Raw genomic sequence first — 16,219 nt, forward strand, 5'->3', positions numbered from 1 at the left:
CAGATGACACTAAGCTAGGAGGGGTTGTGTGCACGGAAGAGGGGGTCAGGAAGCTCCAGTGTGATTTGGATCAATTGAGGGACTGGGCAGATACATGGCAAATGCACTACAATGTGGATAAATGTGAGGTTATCCACTTTGGTAATACAAACCGGAGGGCAGATTACTATTTGAATGGCAATAGATTAAGAGATGGGGAAGTGCAGAGAGACCTAGGGGTACTTGTACACCAGTCTCTGAAGGCGAGCATGCAGGTACAGCAGGCGGTTAAAAAAGCAAATGGTATGTTGGCCTTCATATCAAGAGGGTTTGAGTATAGGAACAAGGATACCTTACTGCAGCTGTACAGGGTCTTGGTGAGACCCCACCTGGAGTATTGTGTGCAGTTTTGGTCACCTTATCTAAGGAAGGATGTTCTTGCAATGGAGGGAGTGCAAAGGCGATTCACCAGGCTGAGACCTGGAATGGCAGGAATGACTTATGAGGAAAGATTGCGCAAATTGGGATTGTACTCACTGGAGTTTAGAAGATTGAGAGGGGATCTCATAGAGACCTATAAAATTCTGGCAGGACTGGACAGAATGGATGCAGATGGGATGTTTCCAAGGATGGGAAAATCCAGAACCCGGGGCCATGGTTTGAGGATAATAGGCAAACCATTTAGGACCGAGATGAGGAGGAATTTCTTTACCCAGAGGGTGGTGAATCTGTGAAATTCATTGCCACAGAGGGCAGTAGAGGCAGGTTCATTAAATATATTTAAGAGGGAATTAGATCTATTTCTTCAGTATAAGGGTATTAAAGGTAACGGAGAGAAGGCGGGGACGGGGTACTGAACTTTAAGATCAGCCATGATCTCGTTGAATGGCAGAGCAGGCTCGAAGGGTCGAATGACCTACTCCTGCTCCTATCTTCTATGTTTCTATGGATATCTTCCCCTATCAGATTTCTGAATGAACAATGAACCACAGACACCATCTCATTTTGTCTTTTTCTTGCCCTATTATTTATTTTGAAACGTGGTTGGAAGAAATGTTTACACTGTGATGCTGCCACAAAACAACGAATTTCATGACCATGTTCATACCAATAAATTCTGATTCTGACATGCATGCTTCTTCTTTGCTCAGCCTGTAAGAAAAGCCTGTTAGCAAGGTTGACTTTTGAATAAGGTGCATAATTCATTTTTGTTGTGCAGCAAGTTAATGAGGAATTACGAGATATACAGGATATTGTAGCTTGAGCTGATCATAGTATTGGCAGGTAAGGATGGTTTGAGAGGGTAGAAAAATAATTTGAGCTAGCCTGAATTACTTCTGGTTCTAATCAGGTTCTTGACAGAAACCAAACACAACTGCTTCACAGAAAACTTCGGGAATGATAGCCAAAAAAGGTTGAGAATGACTGCTCTTGAACATCTACAATTCTCTATGTGGTCAGACAACCCTTGCAGGATGATGGTGTTTCAACTGCAGTATATTCGTAGATGCCTGAAAATGAAAATGTTTCATAGAACACTACAGCACATTATGGGCCCTATGGTCCTCAATGTTGTGCCAACTTATACATTCCAACCAAAAAAAATGAAACCTTTCCTACCTCGCAACCCTCTATTTCAGTTAGCATCATGGGATAAAGAGCAACTTATCATTTTTAACAAAATTGAATCTCCTTTTACATTTAAAATCCTGCTATGTGAATCACCCCATATCCCTTAATCCCCCCCTTGTTCCTTAAATACCTTTATTTCCCAGGGCAAAAACTGCAAATACCAGAGGACACCTGTTTAAGGTGAGTGGAGGAAAGTTTAGGGAAGATGTCAGAGGCAGGTTTAAAAAACATATACACACACACACACATATGAGTGGTGGGTGCTTAGAATCTATTGCCAAAACTGGTGGTGAAAGCTGGTACAATGGCAACATTTAAAAGACTATTAGTTAGGCACCTGGATGAGAGAAGGTTATGATCTGTGAGGTTGGGAGGGATTAGATTGATGTGAAGTATGTATATATAGGTTGACAAAACATCATAGGCCAAAGGGCCTGCCTGCACTATACTGTACTTCAGCAAGTCCTCACTTAATGTTGTTGATACATTCTTAAATTGCTACTTTAAGAGAAATGTTTAACTAAACCAATTTTATATCACGGTAAAATACCATTGTAGCGGTTGTGTAACGGGCTGAGCGCGTGCTCAGCGCGGTAACGTGAACCGCCACTGTCAGTACTCGGACTTACCCAAGGGCTGGCTGGCATGCTAGTGGTACTGAGTGCCGAGGGACTCAGTACATTGATCAGCTGGGTCCCCTGCTGGTCCCATGGACCAGCCGTCCCTTGTGCCGTGGAGCCTGGGATAGGCAGGAAATAAAAGCCACTTGTAAAGCTTCAATAAACCAGTCTTGAGTTAACTACTCTGACATGGGTTTGTATTTCTTTAGTAGCTCTACTGTGGTACCGTGGTATTTTGTTTTTCTCATCAACGTTATAACAAAACAACGTTGAATAAAATGATGGTTAATTCACGGACTTACTGTACATCCTATGATTTTTTACCTTCACTCTTCTCTAGATAGGTTATATCCTAATACTCAAAGCTTTGCCTCTCAATTAGATGAGGCATTGATCAGCATTTACCTGAAATGGTCAATGCCTGCAGGACAGACAAAATAACAACTTGGCTAAAATTTATGCATGTCCTGAAATGCCAGGCTGAATAGGCCCCAAAACATTTCACAACAATATAGCACTTTTGAATAGACAACGTTTCAATATAAGGAATGATGCAATCAATTTCTACACAGCCAAATTGCACAGAACAAGAATACAACGACTAAATTGGTTTCAGTAACATTGATTGTGGGATTATATAGTGCAATTATACCAAGGGAAATTCCTCTGGGGTTTTAAAATAATATTAGAAAAAGTGGGTGGAATCTCAGTTTAAAGCTTCATTCAACTTTCAGAATCACCCACTGTGCTGGGATTTATTATGCAATGAAATATCTGGAGAAGATCTTAATTTTCCAGCTAGAAAGGAAAGTGCTCATCCAAAGCAGGGTCAATGACCCACAAGGCTTCTCAGTTTCTTCATCTCAACTTCAGGCTTTAGAGACGATTATATTAGATGCGGGTGGTCACAATGGATAGTTTTTGGTGTTGGGAGCAGAGGGCTGGATTAGTAAAAATCTGTGGATGGCACAGTTAGTGTAGCGGTTAGTGTAGTGCTAATACAACATCAGCAGCTCAGGTTCGAATCTGCCACTGCAGTAAGGAGTTTGTATGTTCTCCCCGTACCTGCGTGGGTTACCACCGAGTGCTCCGGTTTCCTCCCCCCTTTCAAAACATAGAGGGGCTGTAGGTTCATTGGGCGGCACGGGCTCGTAGGAAAGAAGGGACTGTTACCGTACTGTAGGTACAAATTTAAAATTGCAGGATTACAATTTCATGCACTTTTCCACTGAGGACACAAGCCAGCAGCTATCATCAAGGATAGACTTACCTGTAGAAAAGGACATAAGCCTCTGCATTCTGCACAGTCGATTCAGACACTTGTGTTACAGTTTGGTCGTCAAATTCATACCATCGATCATTCTGGTCATTTAGGCAAAAAGCAGTGTAATGGCCACCTGTAGTTAGAAGAAACATTCAAACTTAAGCAAATGTGTAGGATTTTCAACTATGGGTGCACTGGACTGGTTTCAGCTTGGATTTTTTTTTAAATCAGTGTCTGGAGAGTCCCTGAATATCCACCACCATGGTAAACAGCAAGGCAAAGCACGCAACCAAGCTAAAGGACCTGGCACTCTGTGCATTCCTCTTCATCGACAACATCACCTCCTCCTCTCTGACCATCGGGGCAGAGGACGTTCACCAGGTGGATTCCACAAATAGGGGGGGGGGGGGGGGGGGTGGTTAGCCTATGAGGGGAGATTGAGTTGTTTGGGAGTGTACTTGCTCGAATTTAGAAGAATGAAAGAGGATCTTATAGAAACATGTAAAATTATGAAAGGCATAGATAAGATAGAGGTAGGCAAGTTGTTTCCATTGGTAGGCGAGACCAGAATTAGTGGACATAGCCTCAAGATTTAGGGTAGTAGATTTAAGATGGAGATAAAGAAGAACTGCTTTTCCCAGAGGGTAGTGAATCTATGGAATTTGCTGCCCATTGAAGCAGTGGAGGCTACCTCAGTAAATATATTTAAGACAAGGCTGGGTAGATTTTTACATAGGGGAATTAAGGGACATGAGGAAAAGGTAGGTAAGTGGAGAGAAGCCTATCATCAGACATGCCATTAAATGGCGGAGCAGGCTTGACTGGCCGGATGGCCTACCCCTGCTCCTATTTGTAATCTTCTAACACAGGGGCACCTCAAGACTACGTTCTTAGTACCCTACTCTATTTCTTGTACACCAATAATTGCACAGCCAAGTTCAACTCCATCTATAAATTTTCTGATGACACCACTGTTGTTGGTTGAATAATGATGAGTCAGAATACGGGATGGAGACAGAGTACCTGATTGGATGGTGCCAGAACAGCAATGTCACAAAGACGAATTAGCTGACTGTTGATTTAGGAAGGAGAGTCAGAGGGACCACACACCTGTCCGCATTGATGAGCAGAAGTTACAGAGATAGAACCTTCAGGTTCCTGCAAGTCCATATCCCACAAGATCTCTCCTGGAGCCAGTACATCAAAACAACCATGAAGAAGGCAGACCAATGCCTCTACTTTCCAAGGAGTCTGAGGAGACATGGCATGTTGTCAGTACTCCACCAAACAGGTGTATGTGCGTAGCATACTGACTGGTGGCATCATGGCCTGCTTTGGCAACACAAGTGCCGAGGAATGCAGAAGGCTGTAGGAGGTCACAAATATGACCAGGACCATCACAGGTTGTGATCTCCCCATCCAATGCAGACACATGAGGCATTGCAGAAGGTAACCATCACAATATACCCTAATCACCTTGGTCATAATCTCTTCTCTTGCTACCTTTCGATAGACGCCTGAAGACCAGCACCTGTAGGTTTAAAATCAGTTTCTTTCCAACAGCTAACAGACTCTAAAACCTCCCCTTGGTACACTAATCATGAACTGTCTGCATTATTGCAAATCATGTTTCAGCATAAGATTACAGTGAGTAATATCGTACGCATTCATTATATCTTAATTTCATTGAATTAGTTTACCATCAGTTTTTCTTTATCAGAACTTTTTCCAATTGTAACAAGAATTTTGGGCATATATATGTATATATGTATGTATCTACACTGATCTGTGCAACCCCATTCAACGCACCCCTCCAGCCAACAAGGTTGTCATCCTTGGCGACTTCAACGCTTCCGTCGGCAAAGACTCAGAAACCTGGCCAGGAATCCTGGGCAAACATGTTGTCGGCAAGTGCCACGACAATGGGCGCCTCCTGTTGGAGCTCTGCGCAGTACAGCGACTTGTCATTACAAACAGCCTTTTTCAGCAGAGGGACAGCCTGAAGACGACCTGGATGCATCCCCGATCCAAACACTGGCACCTCCTGGACTACGTCCTGGTGCGAGAAAGAGACAAATGAGATGTGCTCCACATCAGGGTCACGCCCAGCGCGGAATGCCACACTGACCACCGGCTGGTTCGCTGAAAGCTCAACCTTCACTTCAAGCCAAAGCCCAGGAACAGTAAAGCCCCCAGAGAGAGGTTCAATGTTGGAAACCTGCAGTCAGACGAAATGAGAGGAAACTTCCAGGCAAAACTCAAAGCAAAGCTCAAAGATGCAATCCGCCTCACGGACTCGTCCCCTGAAACCCTCTGGGATCAGCTGAAGACTACCATACTGCAATTCACTGAAGAGGTACTGGGCTTCTCCTCCAGGAAAAACAAGGACTGGTTCGACGAAAACAGCCAGGAATTCCAGGAGCTGCTGGCAAAGAAGCGAGCTGCCCACGAGGCTCACCTTACAAAGCCGTCCTGGCCAGAGAAGAAACAAGCCTTCCGTCGCACATGCAGCCATCTTCAGCGCAAACTCCGGGAGATCCAAAATTAGTGGTGGACTAGCCTTGCCAAACGAACCCAGCACAGCGCGGACATTGGCGACATCAGGGGTTTTTACGAGGCTCTAAAGGCTGTGTACGGCCTCTCACCTCAAGTCCAAAGCCTGCTGCGCAGCTCAGACGGCAAAGTCCTCCTCAGCGACAAGATCTCCATCCTCAACCGATGGTCAGAACACTTCCAATCTCTTTTCAGTGCCAACCGCTCAGTCCAAGATTCTGCCCTGCTCCAGCTCCCTCAACAGTCCCTAAGGCTAGAGCTGGATGAGGTCCTCACCCGGGAAGAGACATATAAGGCAACTGAACAACTGAAAAGTGGCAAAGCAGCAGGTATGGATGGAATCCACCCAGAGATCTGGAAGGCTGGCAGCAAAACTCTGCATGCCAAACTGCATGAGTTTTTCAAGCTTTGCTGGGACCAAGGAAAACTGCCTCAGGTCCTTCGCGATGCCATCATCATCACCCTGTACAAAAACAAAGGCGAGAAATCAGACTGCTCAAACTACAGGGGAATCACGCTGCTCTCCATTGCTGGCAAAATCTTCGCTAGGATTCTACTAAATAGAATAATACCTAGTGTCGCCGAGAATATTCTCCCAGAATCACAGTGCGGCTTTCGCACAAACAGAGGAACCACTGACATGGTCTTTGCCCTCAGACAGCTCCAAGAACAGTGCAGAGAACAAAACAAAGGACTCTACTTCACCTTTGTTGACCTCACCAAAGCCTTCGACACTGTGAGCAGGAAAGGGCTTTGGCAAATACTAGAGCGCCTCAGATGCCCCCCAAAGTTCTTCAACATGGTTATCCAACTGCACGAAAACCAACAAGGTCAGGTCAGATACAGCAATGAGCTCTCTGAACCCTTCTCCATAAACAAAGGCATGAAGCAAGGCTGCATTCTCGCACCAACCCTCTTTTCCATCTTCTTCAGCATGATGACCTCAACAATGAAGACGCTGTTTACATCTGGTACCGCATGGATGGCAGTCTCTTCAATCTGAGGCGCCTGAAAGCTCACACCAAGACACAAGAGAAATTTGTCCGTGAACTACTCTTTGCAGACGATGATGCTTTAGTTGCCCATTCAGAGCCAGCTCTTCAGCGCCTGACGTCCTGTTTTGCGGAAACTGCCAAAATGTGTGGCCTGGAAGTCAGCCTGAAGAAAACTGAGGTCCTCCATCAGCCAGCTCCCCACCATGACTACCAGCCCCCCCACATCTCCATCGGGCACACAAAACTCAAAACGGTCAACCAGTTTACCTATCTCGGCTGCACCATTTCATCGGATGCAAGGATCGACAACGAGATAGACAACAGACTCACCAAGGCAAATGGCGCCTTTGGAAGACTACACAAAAGAGTCTGGAAAAACAACCAACTGAAAAACCGCACAAAGATAAGCGTATACAGAGCCGTTGTCATACCCACACTCCTGTTCGGCTCTGAATCATGGGTCCTCTACCGGCATCACCTACGGCTCCTAGAACGCTTCCACCAGCGTTGTCTCCGCTCCATCCTCAACATTCATTGGAGCGACTTCATCTCTAACATCGAAGTACTCGAGATGGCAGAGGCCGACAGCATCAAATCCACGCTGTTGAAGATCCAACTGCGCTGGGTAGGTCACGTCTCCAGGATGGAGGACCATCGCCTCCCCAAGATCGTGTTATATGGCGAGCTCTCCACTGGCCATCGTATCAGAGGTGCACCAAAGAAGAGGTACAAGGACTGCCTAAAGAAATCTCTTGGTGCCTGCCACAATGACCACCGCCAGTGGGCTGATATCGCCTCAAACCGTGCATCTTGGCGCCTTTGAAGAAGACTGCAGAGCCCACCTCACTGACAAAAGACAAAGGAGGAAAAACCCAACACCCAACCCCAACCAACAAATTTTCCCCTGCAACCGCTGCAACCGTGTCTGCCTGTCCCGCATCGGACTTGTCAGCCACAAACGAGCCTGCAGCTGACGTGGACATTTACCCATTCATAAATCTTCGTCCACGAAGCCAAGCTAAAGATATATATATATATGTATATTCACACAACCGTATTTTCACTCATATAACGCGCACACACATATAACACGTGGGTGAAGTATTCTAAATTCCAACTGGCAAAAGGCAATTTGCACTTAAATGGGACATGAGACAAAACACATACCATACCAATATGCACAATTACTCTCCTGCAATTAACACCCAATCAACTTCCCCCCAGAGGTTTCAATCTCCCATTATATAGATGATATCCTGCTGCAACACATTAACAAGCTTTGGAGAAGAATCAATTAAATAGATTGAAGACAGGCTTTAGAGTTGAGCAGGATTTTAATTCTAATTTTGTCTCAAATCAGAGGTACTTGATAATCTCCTCCCTCAGCGATGAGTCTGAGCAATTAACATTGATAAGGTGCAGTGCCCTAGCCAGAATATCTTGTTTATAGGAATACCATGGCATTCTGTACAAAGAGATATTCCCAAGATAAAAATTTCCCACATTCGCTATAAATTGTGCATGTTCTTTCATTGTCGCTATTACATCCTCACGCTCACTATAATATTCCGACTTTCGCTATAAATTGAGTCTTTCCCAAGCCCACTATTAATTGTGCACGTTCTTTCAAAGCCACTATTATATTCCCATCCTCGCTAATACTCCCACGCTCGCTATAAACTGCCAGTTTGAGTTTCATATACCTGCTATTAACTCCGCACATTCTTTCAACATGTAAAAATATTCTCGTACGGCACACATAACGTGCAGGCGGGGCGGGAAACCTGGTTTGTAAAATATGAATATAACATGCTAAATTGCTTTAAATTTAATATTCTCTACTTTTTCCAATAATCTGCAGTTGGACCACTTTCCACTTGGAAGTTGGGAAAAAAATTCAGGAACCAAATGAAAAAATAAGGGAAATTTTCCACTAGAAGACAGAAGAGCAGAGATCACGAGCTTACATCTCAAAAAGCTCTGGGTGATGAATTAGCATCCAACTATAACCATTCACTTGCCATTGAAAAGTATACACTAATCATCTGTACCTCAGTACCTCTAGATCAGGGGTTCCTAACCTTTTTCTTCCAACTCACATCCCACTTTAAGTATTCCCAATGCCATAGGTGTTCTGTGATGAGTCAGGGATTGCTCAAGGTGGGATTTGGGTGCAAAGAAATAAATTTGAAAACCTCTGTTTTAATCGTCCCTCATTGACTCGTTATGTGTGTGGTTTCAGAACTCCAAAGGAAATGGGCCAATGACCATTTTTCTCAAGCAAAATATTTTGGTGACAATTGGGTCTAGACCAGTGGTTCTTAACCTTACCTTCCCACTCACATCCCACCTTAAGCCACCCCTTACTAATCACAGAGAACCAATGACATAGAGAATACTTGAAGTGGTATGTGAGTTGGAAGAAAAAGGTTGGGAAGCACTGCTCTAGAGATTAACGAAATATATAATTTATTTCAAGTGGCTACAGAAATGAATCAATTCTATTTAAATATGGAGGGTAGGAGAGACAAAATGAGTAAGCAAGGAAAGTATTACATTTATTTTACTGCCATTAAAAAAATGCTCTATGGCTTCTGAGCATTGCAATACACTTCAAAACTAATGAAATTCACTGTTGTGATCAAGAATTACTGTTGCCAGTTTGTACACAGCAGATTGCAAGATATTAACAGGATAATCTGTTTTTAATGAAGCAAATAGAAACATAAGCATTTAGCCATGGGAGGCCCATGTATTTGCAGATGCACTCATACAATGAAGTCCCAGATCTACTGACAAAATCTGTCAGTTCATCCACCACTGGACTCCAGTATTGCTGAGAATTTCCAACATTTTGCTGTGGAATTTAAAAAAAACAAGTAAAGTGCTGGAGGTTGTCATTTGGTAAAAAAGATTTAACATTTCCGGTTGACAAAACTTTATCAAGACCCTTAAGATCATTATCCCAAAAGATGCTTTTTCATTCTGTCACTCTCTCAGCAGATAGGGCCTGATCTAGTGAATAGCCCCTACTTTTTCTGATTTAATTTTCAGATTCTGCTACTTTTTGGGAGGCTGAGCCTTGTGGTGCAAAGAATAGGCATTTTATTAAAGTCATGGGGTTCTACTGCATGGCAACAGGCTCTTTGGCCCAACTTATCAATGCTGACTGACCAAATTCTATTTTCCTGCATTTGGCCCATATTCCTCTAAACCTTTCCTATTCATTTACCTTTTCTAAATGCCTTTGGAACATCACAATTATCCTTGCTTCCTCTTTCTTCTCATTCCTCTACTCTCCACCCTGTTAAGAAAAAAACCCTTGGGTCCCTTTTAAAAGTTTCCCCTCTCACCTGAAGTACCTCTAGTTTTAGATTCCACAACCTTGTGGAAAAGACCATGACAATTTACCTTGTCTTTGCCCATCGTGATTTTATAAACCTCTTAGATTCCCATGCCTCAGGGAGAAAAGTCTCAGCCTATCCAGCATCTCCTCATAATTCAAGGTCTAATAACATTCTCAAACATTTTATACACCCTTTCCACTTAATATCTTTCCCATTGTTGTGTGACTACAACTGTGCATAATACTCCAAGTTCACTCTCACCAGCAACTTGTACAATTGTAATACAACATTCATGCCTTGTACCCAACACCTTGAATGACGAAAGGAAGTGTGCCAAAATACCCTTTTCACTAACCTTTCTATCTTCTTTCCATTCCCATTGAAATATGTATTTGTACCCCCCCCCCAAATTTCTTTGCACTACAGGTTGAATACCCCTTATACAAAAATTTAAAATCCAAAACATTTTGAGTGCTGACATGATGCCACAAGTGGAAAATTCCACACCTGACCTCACTTGCCCATGTTGGGCTCTGATGCTCCATTGGCACCAGTTTACCAACCATCATCACTGACAGGCCTATGTGCATTACTCGCTATGTGTTTTGCTTCTTCTCTGCTCTGTGGTACAAAGATACGGTTGAAAATGTCAAAAAGGCCTGGAAATACCCCTATGGGTAACAGTGAAAAGAAAAAGAGGAAGAGTTATTTATGTGAAATCTGAAATTCACTTCCACCTAAAATGCCATGTCCGAGAGTAACTTGACCAACAATTTGCATTACAAAAAGTGTACTGAAACCTTTTGATCAAAACATAACATCGTAGGTGGAGGCTGTTGTTGTTTAACATCTGATACATGTATTCTGCTGATGTGGCTGTGCTGCTTAGTTATCCTAAATACATTATTCCAAAATCCAAAAAAATCCAAAATCTGAAACACTTCTGGTCCCATGCATTTCAGATAAGAGATACATTGTCCAGGGCTCGACCTTTCCTAATGCAAGTCCTGCCCTGGTCTAACCTATCAAAGAGCAACACCTCACATTACTCAGTTAAATTCCACCTGCATTCCTTGGCCCATTTTACCAGTTCAGCTAGATCCTTTTGTATCCAAGATTTTGGTGATATCCACAGACATGCTACATTGTCAACCGTCACTAATATAGATAACAAACCATAATGGATCCAGCAGTGATCCCTGGGGAAGGAGGGCTCCAATCTGAGTAAAACACCTCCAGTGCCATCCTCGGTCTCCTATTTTCAAGCCAGTTCTGTTTCCAATTGAATTTTGAATTAGCTTAATGTTTGAATGAAGAGTTTTTATACCTCTAAATATTAGAAATGTTTGAAAATATTTTTAACATTTCATAAGCTTTCATAACAGCCAAAAGGTGAGAAGCAGATCTTTGCTCTCCTATCCTCAAGAGTAATCCTCCACACTGAATATTCTACCAATAGCTCAAACCACATGACTACTGCTTGGAATTCTTCCAGGGAGCCAGATGCGCATACAAGACAAACGAGGTCTTTCAGCCCATTACTCTGCACCAAGTCCAGAAGCAATCCCATTCTCATACCAATTTGCCTGCCACCTATACTGCCTCTCATGTCCATCAATTATAACCATCCACCTAAACGCTAGGGGTAATTTATAGCAGCCATTTTACAGTGGCCAATTAACCCAGAGATGAGCGTACCTTTGGGGTGTGAGGAGAAACCAGGACATCTGGGGAAAACCCACGCAGCCACAGGGAGAATGTGCAAACTCTTCATGATCAGGAGGACAGTCAGGATTGAATCCAGATCACTAGAGTTGTGGAGCAGCAATATTACTTGCTGCATCACTGTGCCAGCAAAAAGCCTCCACATCTGGATTGGGTACCTATGTGCATGGGGGCAGTGGCGGCCACAGCAGGGAAAATCTAGGTTAGCAAATTCTTAGCTTCTCTTCATTAATCAGATGCTGAAAGAAACATTCAGACTGACATTAATTTGTACTTAAGCAAGTATGAAAATGCATGATCAACAACAGCATGCCTTCTGTTAAAACTTTAACATGGGCAAAATACAAGCCAAAACAGTGTGAGAAATTCTTGCTCTTTAATTGTGTTTTGGGGATATTTAAAGCACAAAAGAATCAGAGAGCCATTTAGCCAATTAGATCAGCCATGATCGTATTGAATGGCGGAGCAGGCTCAATGGGCCATTTTTGGCCTACTCCTATGTTCCTACGTATTCCATACATTGCCTTAAAAAGTCTTAATCTTTAAAAGAATACAACAGTCAAGGTTTAATACATTATATTGAAATCTCAACGGCATATACTCACAACTGGCTGTACCATGATGACATATAACTGATAAAAGTTCATAAGTTGTGATTTGAGAAGGGCTGTCTTTTGAAAGGAAAGGTTGAAGGTCGAGTCCTTCCAATGGAAATGACACATGGTTGTTGATTTTGGTGGAAAACATGAGTTCGTGTCGGAATCTCTTCAAGTGAATGCACAAAATCTACAACAAAGAATGTGAAGTTACAATGTTATCTTGCAGTCTTTCAAATTGCTCCACTTACAAAGCTATTAATTTAAAAACGCAAAGATGGAAGGGGCTCATTATCACAGGTACTCTCCAAAATAAGATCCCATAAACCTATCTCAATTAAAATATCTTCATGCCCCAGAGTGGGGTTTAAACCCAGGACATTTAACTCAAGCTTGAGCACTACCATTGAAAACAGAGTTTTACAGCCAACTGGTTAAGGCTCAACCTCCTCCCTCTTATGAGGCAGAAGATGGACCAGATTCAAGTAGCTTTGTTTGTGTTGATGCCACGGGGAGGTGTTTCACCATTTATGGTGGGTTGGTTGAGTGACGTTTTATGGCTAATTTAAACTTTACTACTTTTAATGTTAATGGGCTCAATAATCCAATTAAGAGAAAGAGTATTAGCATATATTAAAAAATTGAAGGTTGATGTTGCCTTCTTGCAGGAGACACATTTCACTGAGAAGGAACATCATAAATTAAAGAGATTGGGTTGGACAAGTTATAGCATTTTCTTTTAATTCTAAAACAAGAGGTGTCACTACTTTAAATTGGACTCCAATTTTGAGGCAGCTGGTAGATTTTTGATTGTCAATTGTAAAGTTTTCTCTGAACCTTAATGAATGTTTATGCTCCTAATACTGATGATAAACAATTTATGGTGGATTCTTTTTTTAATTTAAGTCAGACTTATGATAAGATTATGGTAGGAGGTGATATTAATTGCTGTTTAGATCCACTATGTGATAAATCTCCTAAATTGGTAATTAGAACTAAAATGGCTAAACAGTTAATGGCGCTAATGAAAGATATGAATTTGGTAGATGTATGGAGGAAATTAAATCCGAAAGAAAAAGAATTTTAATTTTATTCGTTTCACCGCAATACTTACTCTAAAATAGATTTGCTTTTAGTATCGGCACAAGGTACAATTACAAGGTCGAGTTTTTAAGGCTGAATATGACTAGGACTTTGTCTGATCATTCCTTGTTATTAATTACCTGTACTGCTTCAGAGAGAGTAGAGAATGTTTATCATTGGCGATTTAATTCTTTTTTGTTGAAAGATCCTGAATTTTGTAAATTTATAAAGGACCAAATGCAACTTTTTTTGAAAATAAATACAGGATCATTTGACAGTAAATTTGTTTTATGGAATGCTTTGAAAGCCTCTTATTAGTTGTACTGCTAAAATTAAGAAACAGCAAATGGCTGAGATTAGCAAATTGGAAAAGGAGATAGAAATTTTGGAAAAAAATTTACAACGGAATTCTACAGAAATTAAGAAAATACGCTTAGTTAATTTGAAATTACAGTATAATTCATTACAAACATACAAGTTTGAGAAATTATTACAGAGAACTAAACAGCGATACTACGAATTGGGTGAAAGAGCTCAAAGTATTAGCATGGCAGTTAAAAACAGAAGAAGCTTCTAGAACAATAAATGCTATTAGGCATGGCTCAATTATTACGTATAAACCTCAAGAAATTAATGATGAATTTTGAATGTTTTATGAGAATTTGTATACCTCTGAAGCATCGGAAGATAAAGTCAAAATTGAATAACAAAAAATCAGATTTAACTTTACCTTCCTTGAAGGATATGGATATTAAGAATTTAGATGCTTCCCTTACTACTAAAGAATTGATGGAAGCACTTTGGTCCATGCCGAGTGGCAAGTCTCCAGGGGACGACAGGTTTACTTCTGAATTTTATAAGGAATTTCAGGATTTATTAATTCCTTTATTGATGGAGGTTCTGGAGCAAGCGGTGAAGACTGGGTCCTTCTCCGACCGACTCTTTTCCTAAAGCAATTATTACCGTTATTCTTTAGAAGGATAGGGGCCCCTTAAAGGCAGGATCCTACAGACCTATTTCTTTGTTAAATGTGGATTATAAAATTGTTGCCAAGGTTCGGATATTAGATTAGCCAAATACTTACCCGATTTGATTCATGTAGATCAGGCAGGTTTTTATTAAAAATCGATACTCAGCAGATAATGTTGTTGATATCTTTAGTTAATATTTCTCGGGAGCAATCTGACCAACCAATGGCAATTTCTCCTGATGCAGAAAAGGCCTTTGACAGAGTAGAATGGAGTTTTTTGTTGAAAGTTTTGGAAAAGTTTAATTTTGGGCCTCTTTTTATTGGTTGGATTAAGGCTTTATATAAAAATCCTACTGCTCGGGTGGTGAGAAATAGATGGGTGCCTTTACATCGACTAGACGGGGCTGCCCTTTGTCACCAGCTCTATTTGCTTTGGTCATTGAACCTTTGGCTCAGATGATTAGACAGGACAGTACTATTAAAGGTATTAAGGTGAAAACTGATGAATATAAAATAAATTTGTTAGCTGATGATGTTTTGATATATTTAACACAGCCTTTGCAATCCTTGGGTAACTTGCATAAACGATCGGAGCAGTATGGTGAAGTATCAGGATATAAAATTAATTGGGAAAACAGTGAAATTATGCCTATAGCTGAAATGAATTGTTTGCTTTGTAGACAGGTTGCAAAGTTTAAATGGTCTGATCAGATTAAATATTTAGGTTTTACAAATGTTTGTAATTATAATTATTATTTGAATTAAATTACCTACTTTTATTGTCTAAAATTAAGTACGATTTGAATCGGTGGAAGAATTTACGTATAACGCTGATAGGATGGGTTAAATGTATTAAAATGAATGTCTTTCCCCGAATTCAATTTCTTTTTCAGTCTATTCCATGTAGGATTCCTCAAAATTTTTTTAAAGGTCTGAATACTTTGGTGAGAAAATTTTTGTGGAAAGATAAAATGGCGAGGGTATCATTACAGAAACTAACTTGGAAATATGCATTAGGTTTACAACTTCCTAATTTTCAAAATTATTATGAATCAGCTCAGTTGAAATTTATCAATAGGATGTTTCAAGTGGATAATCCTTTAATATAGACTAATAATGAATTATCTTAGATTGGTGAGAAGAAGATGGATCAATTTATTTATCGATGGAATTCTGTTATTAAGTGATTATATTTTATCTGTGTTAAAACATTTAATGGAACTATGGAATAAAAAGAATGAAACTATAGGTACTCAGGGTAAAATTTCAGCTAAAACTCCTTTGTTTCAAAATAAGCTTTTCCCTTTCACAGTTAATAATCAACTTTTGGAGTTGTGGGAACAGAAAGGAATTAAACTGATAGAAGTTTGTGATGAAGCTGGTTATTTTATCTCTTTTCAAAGAATGAAGAAGTATGAAATATCTTTGAGTACTTTTTTTTATTATCAGGTTAAA

General features: G+C 41.0%; 1 protein-coding gene across 2 annotated transcripts in view; it reads right to left on the reverse strand.

Moving 5' to 3' along the window:
* Window positions 1-16,219, reverse strand: part of usp33 (ubiquitin specific peptidase 33) — a 126,590-nt gene that overhangs the window by 45,621 nt on the left and 64,750 nt on the right. For both annotated transcript variants that reach the window (XM_069939308.1, XM_069939307.1), the window contains 2 exons: window positions 12,721-12,901; window positions 3,502-3,628 (listed from right to left, as the gene is read on the reverse strand). In XM_069939308.1, the coding sequence (XP_069795409.1) occupies window positions 3,502-3,628; window positions 12,721-12,901 (308 nt within the window). The remainder of the gene's footprint in view (window positions 1-3,501; window positions 3,629-12,720; window positions 12,902-16,219) is intronic.

Source organism: Narcine bancroftii, chromosome 5 (assembly GCF_036971445.1).
Source record: "Narcine bancroftii isolate sNarBan1 chromosome 5, sNarBan1.hap1, whole genome shotgun sequence".
NCBI classification, from domain to species: Eukaryota; Metazoa; Chordata; class Chondrichthyes; order Torpediniformes; family Narcinidae; genus Narcine; species Narcine bancroftii.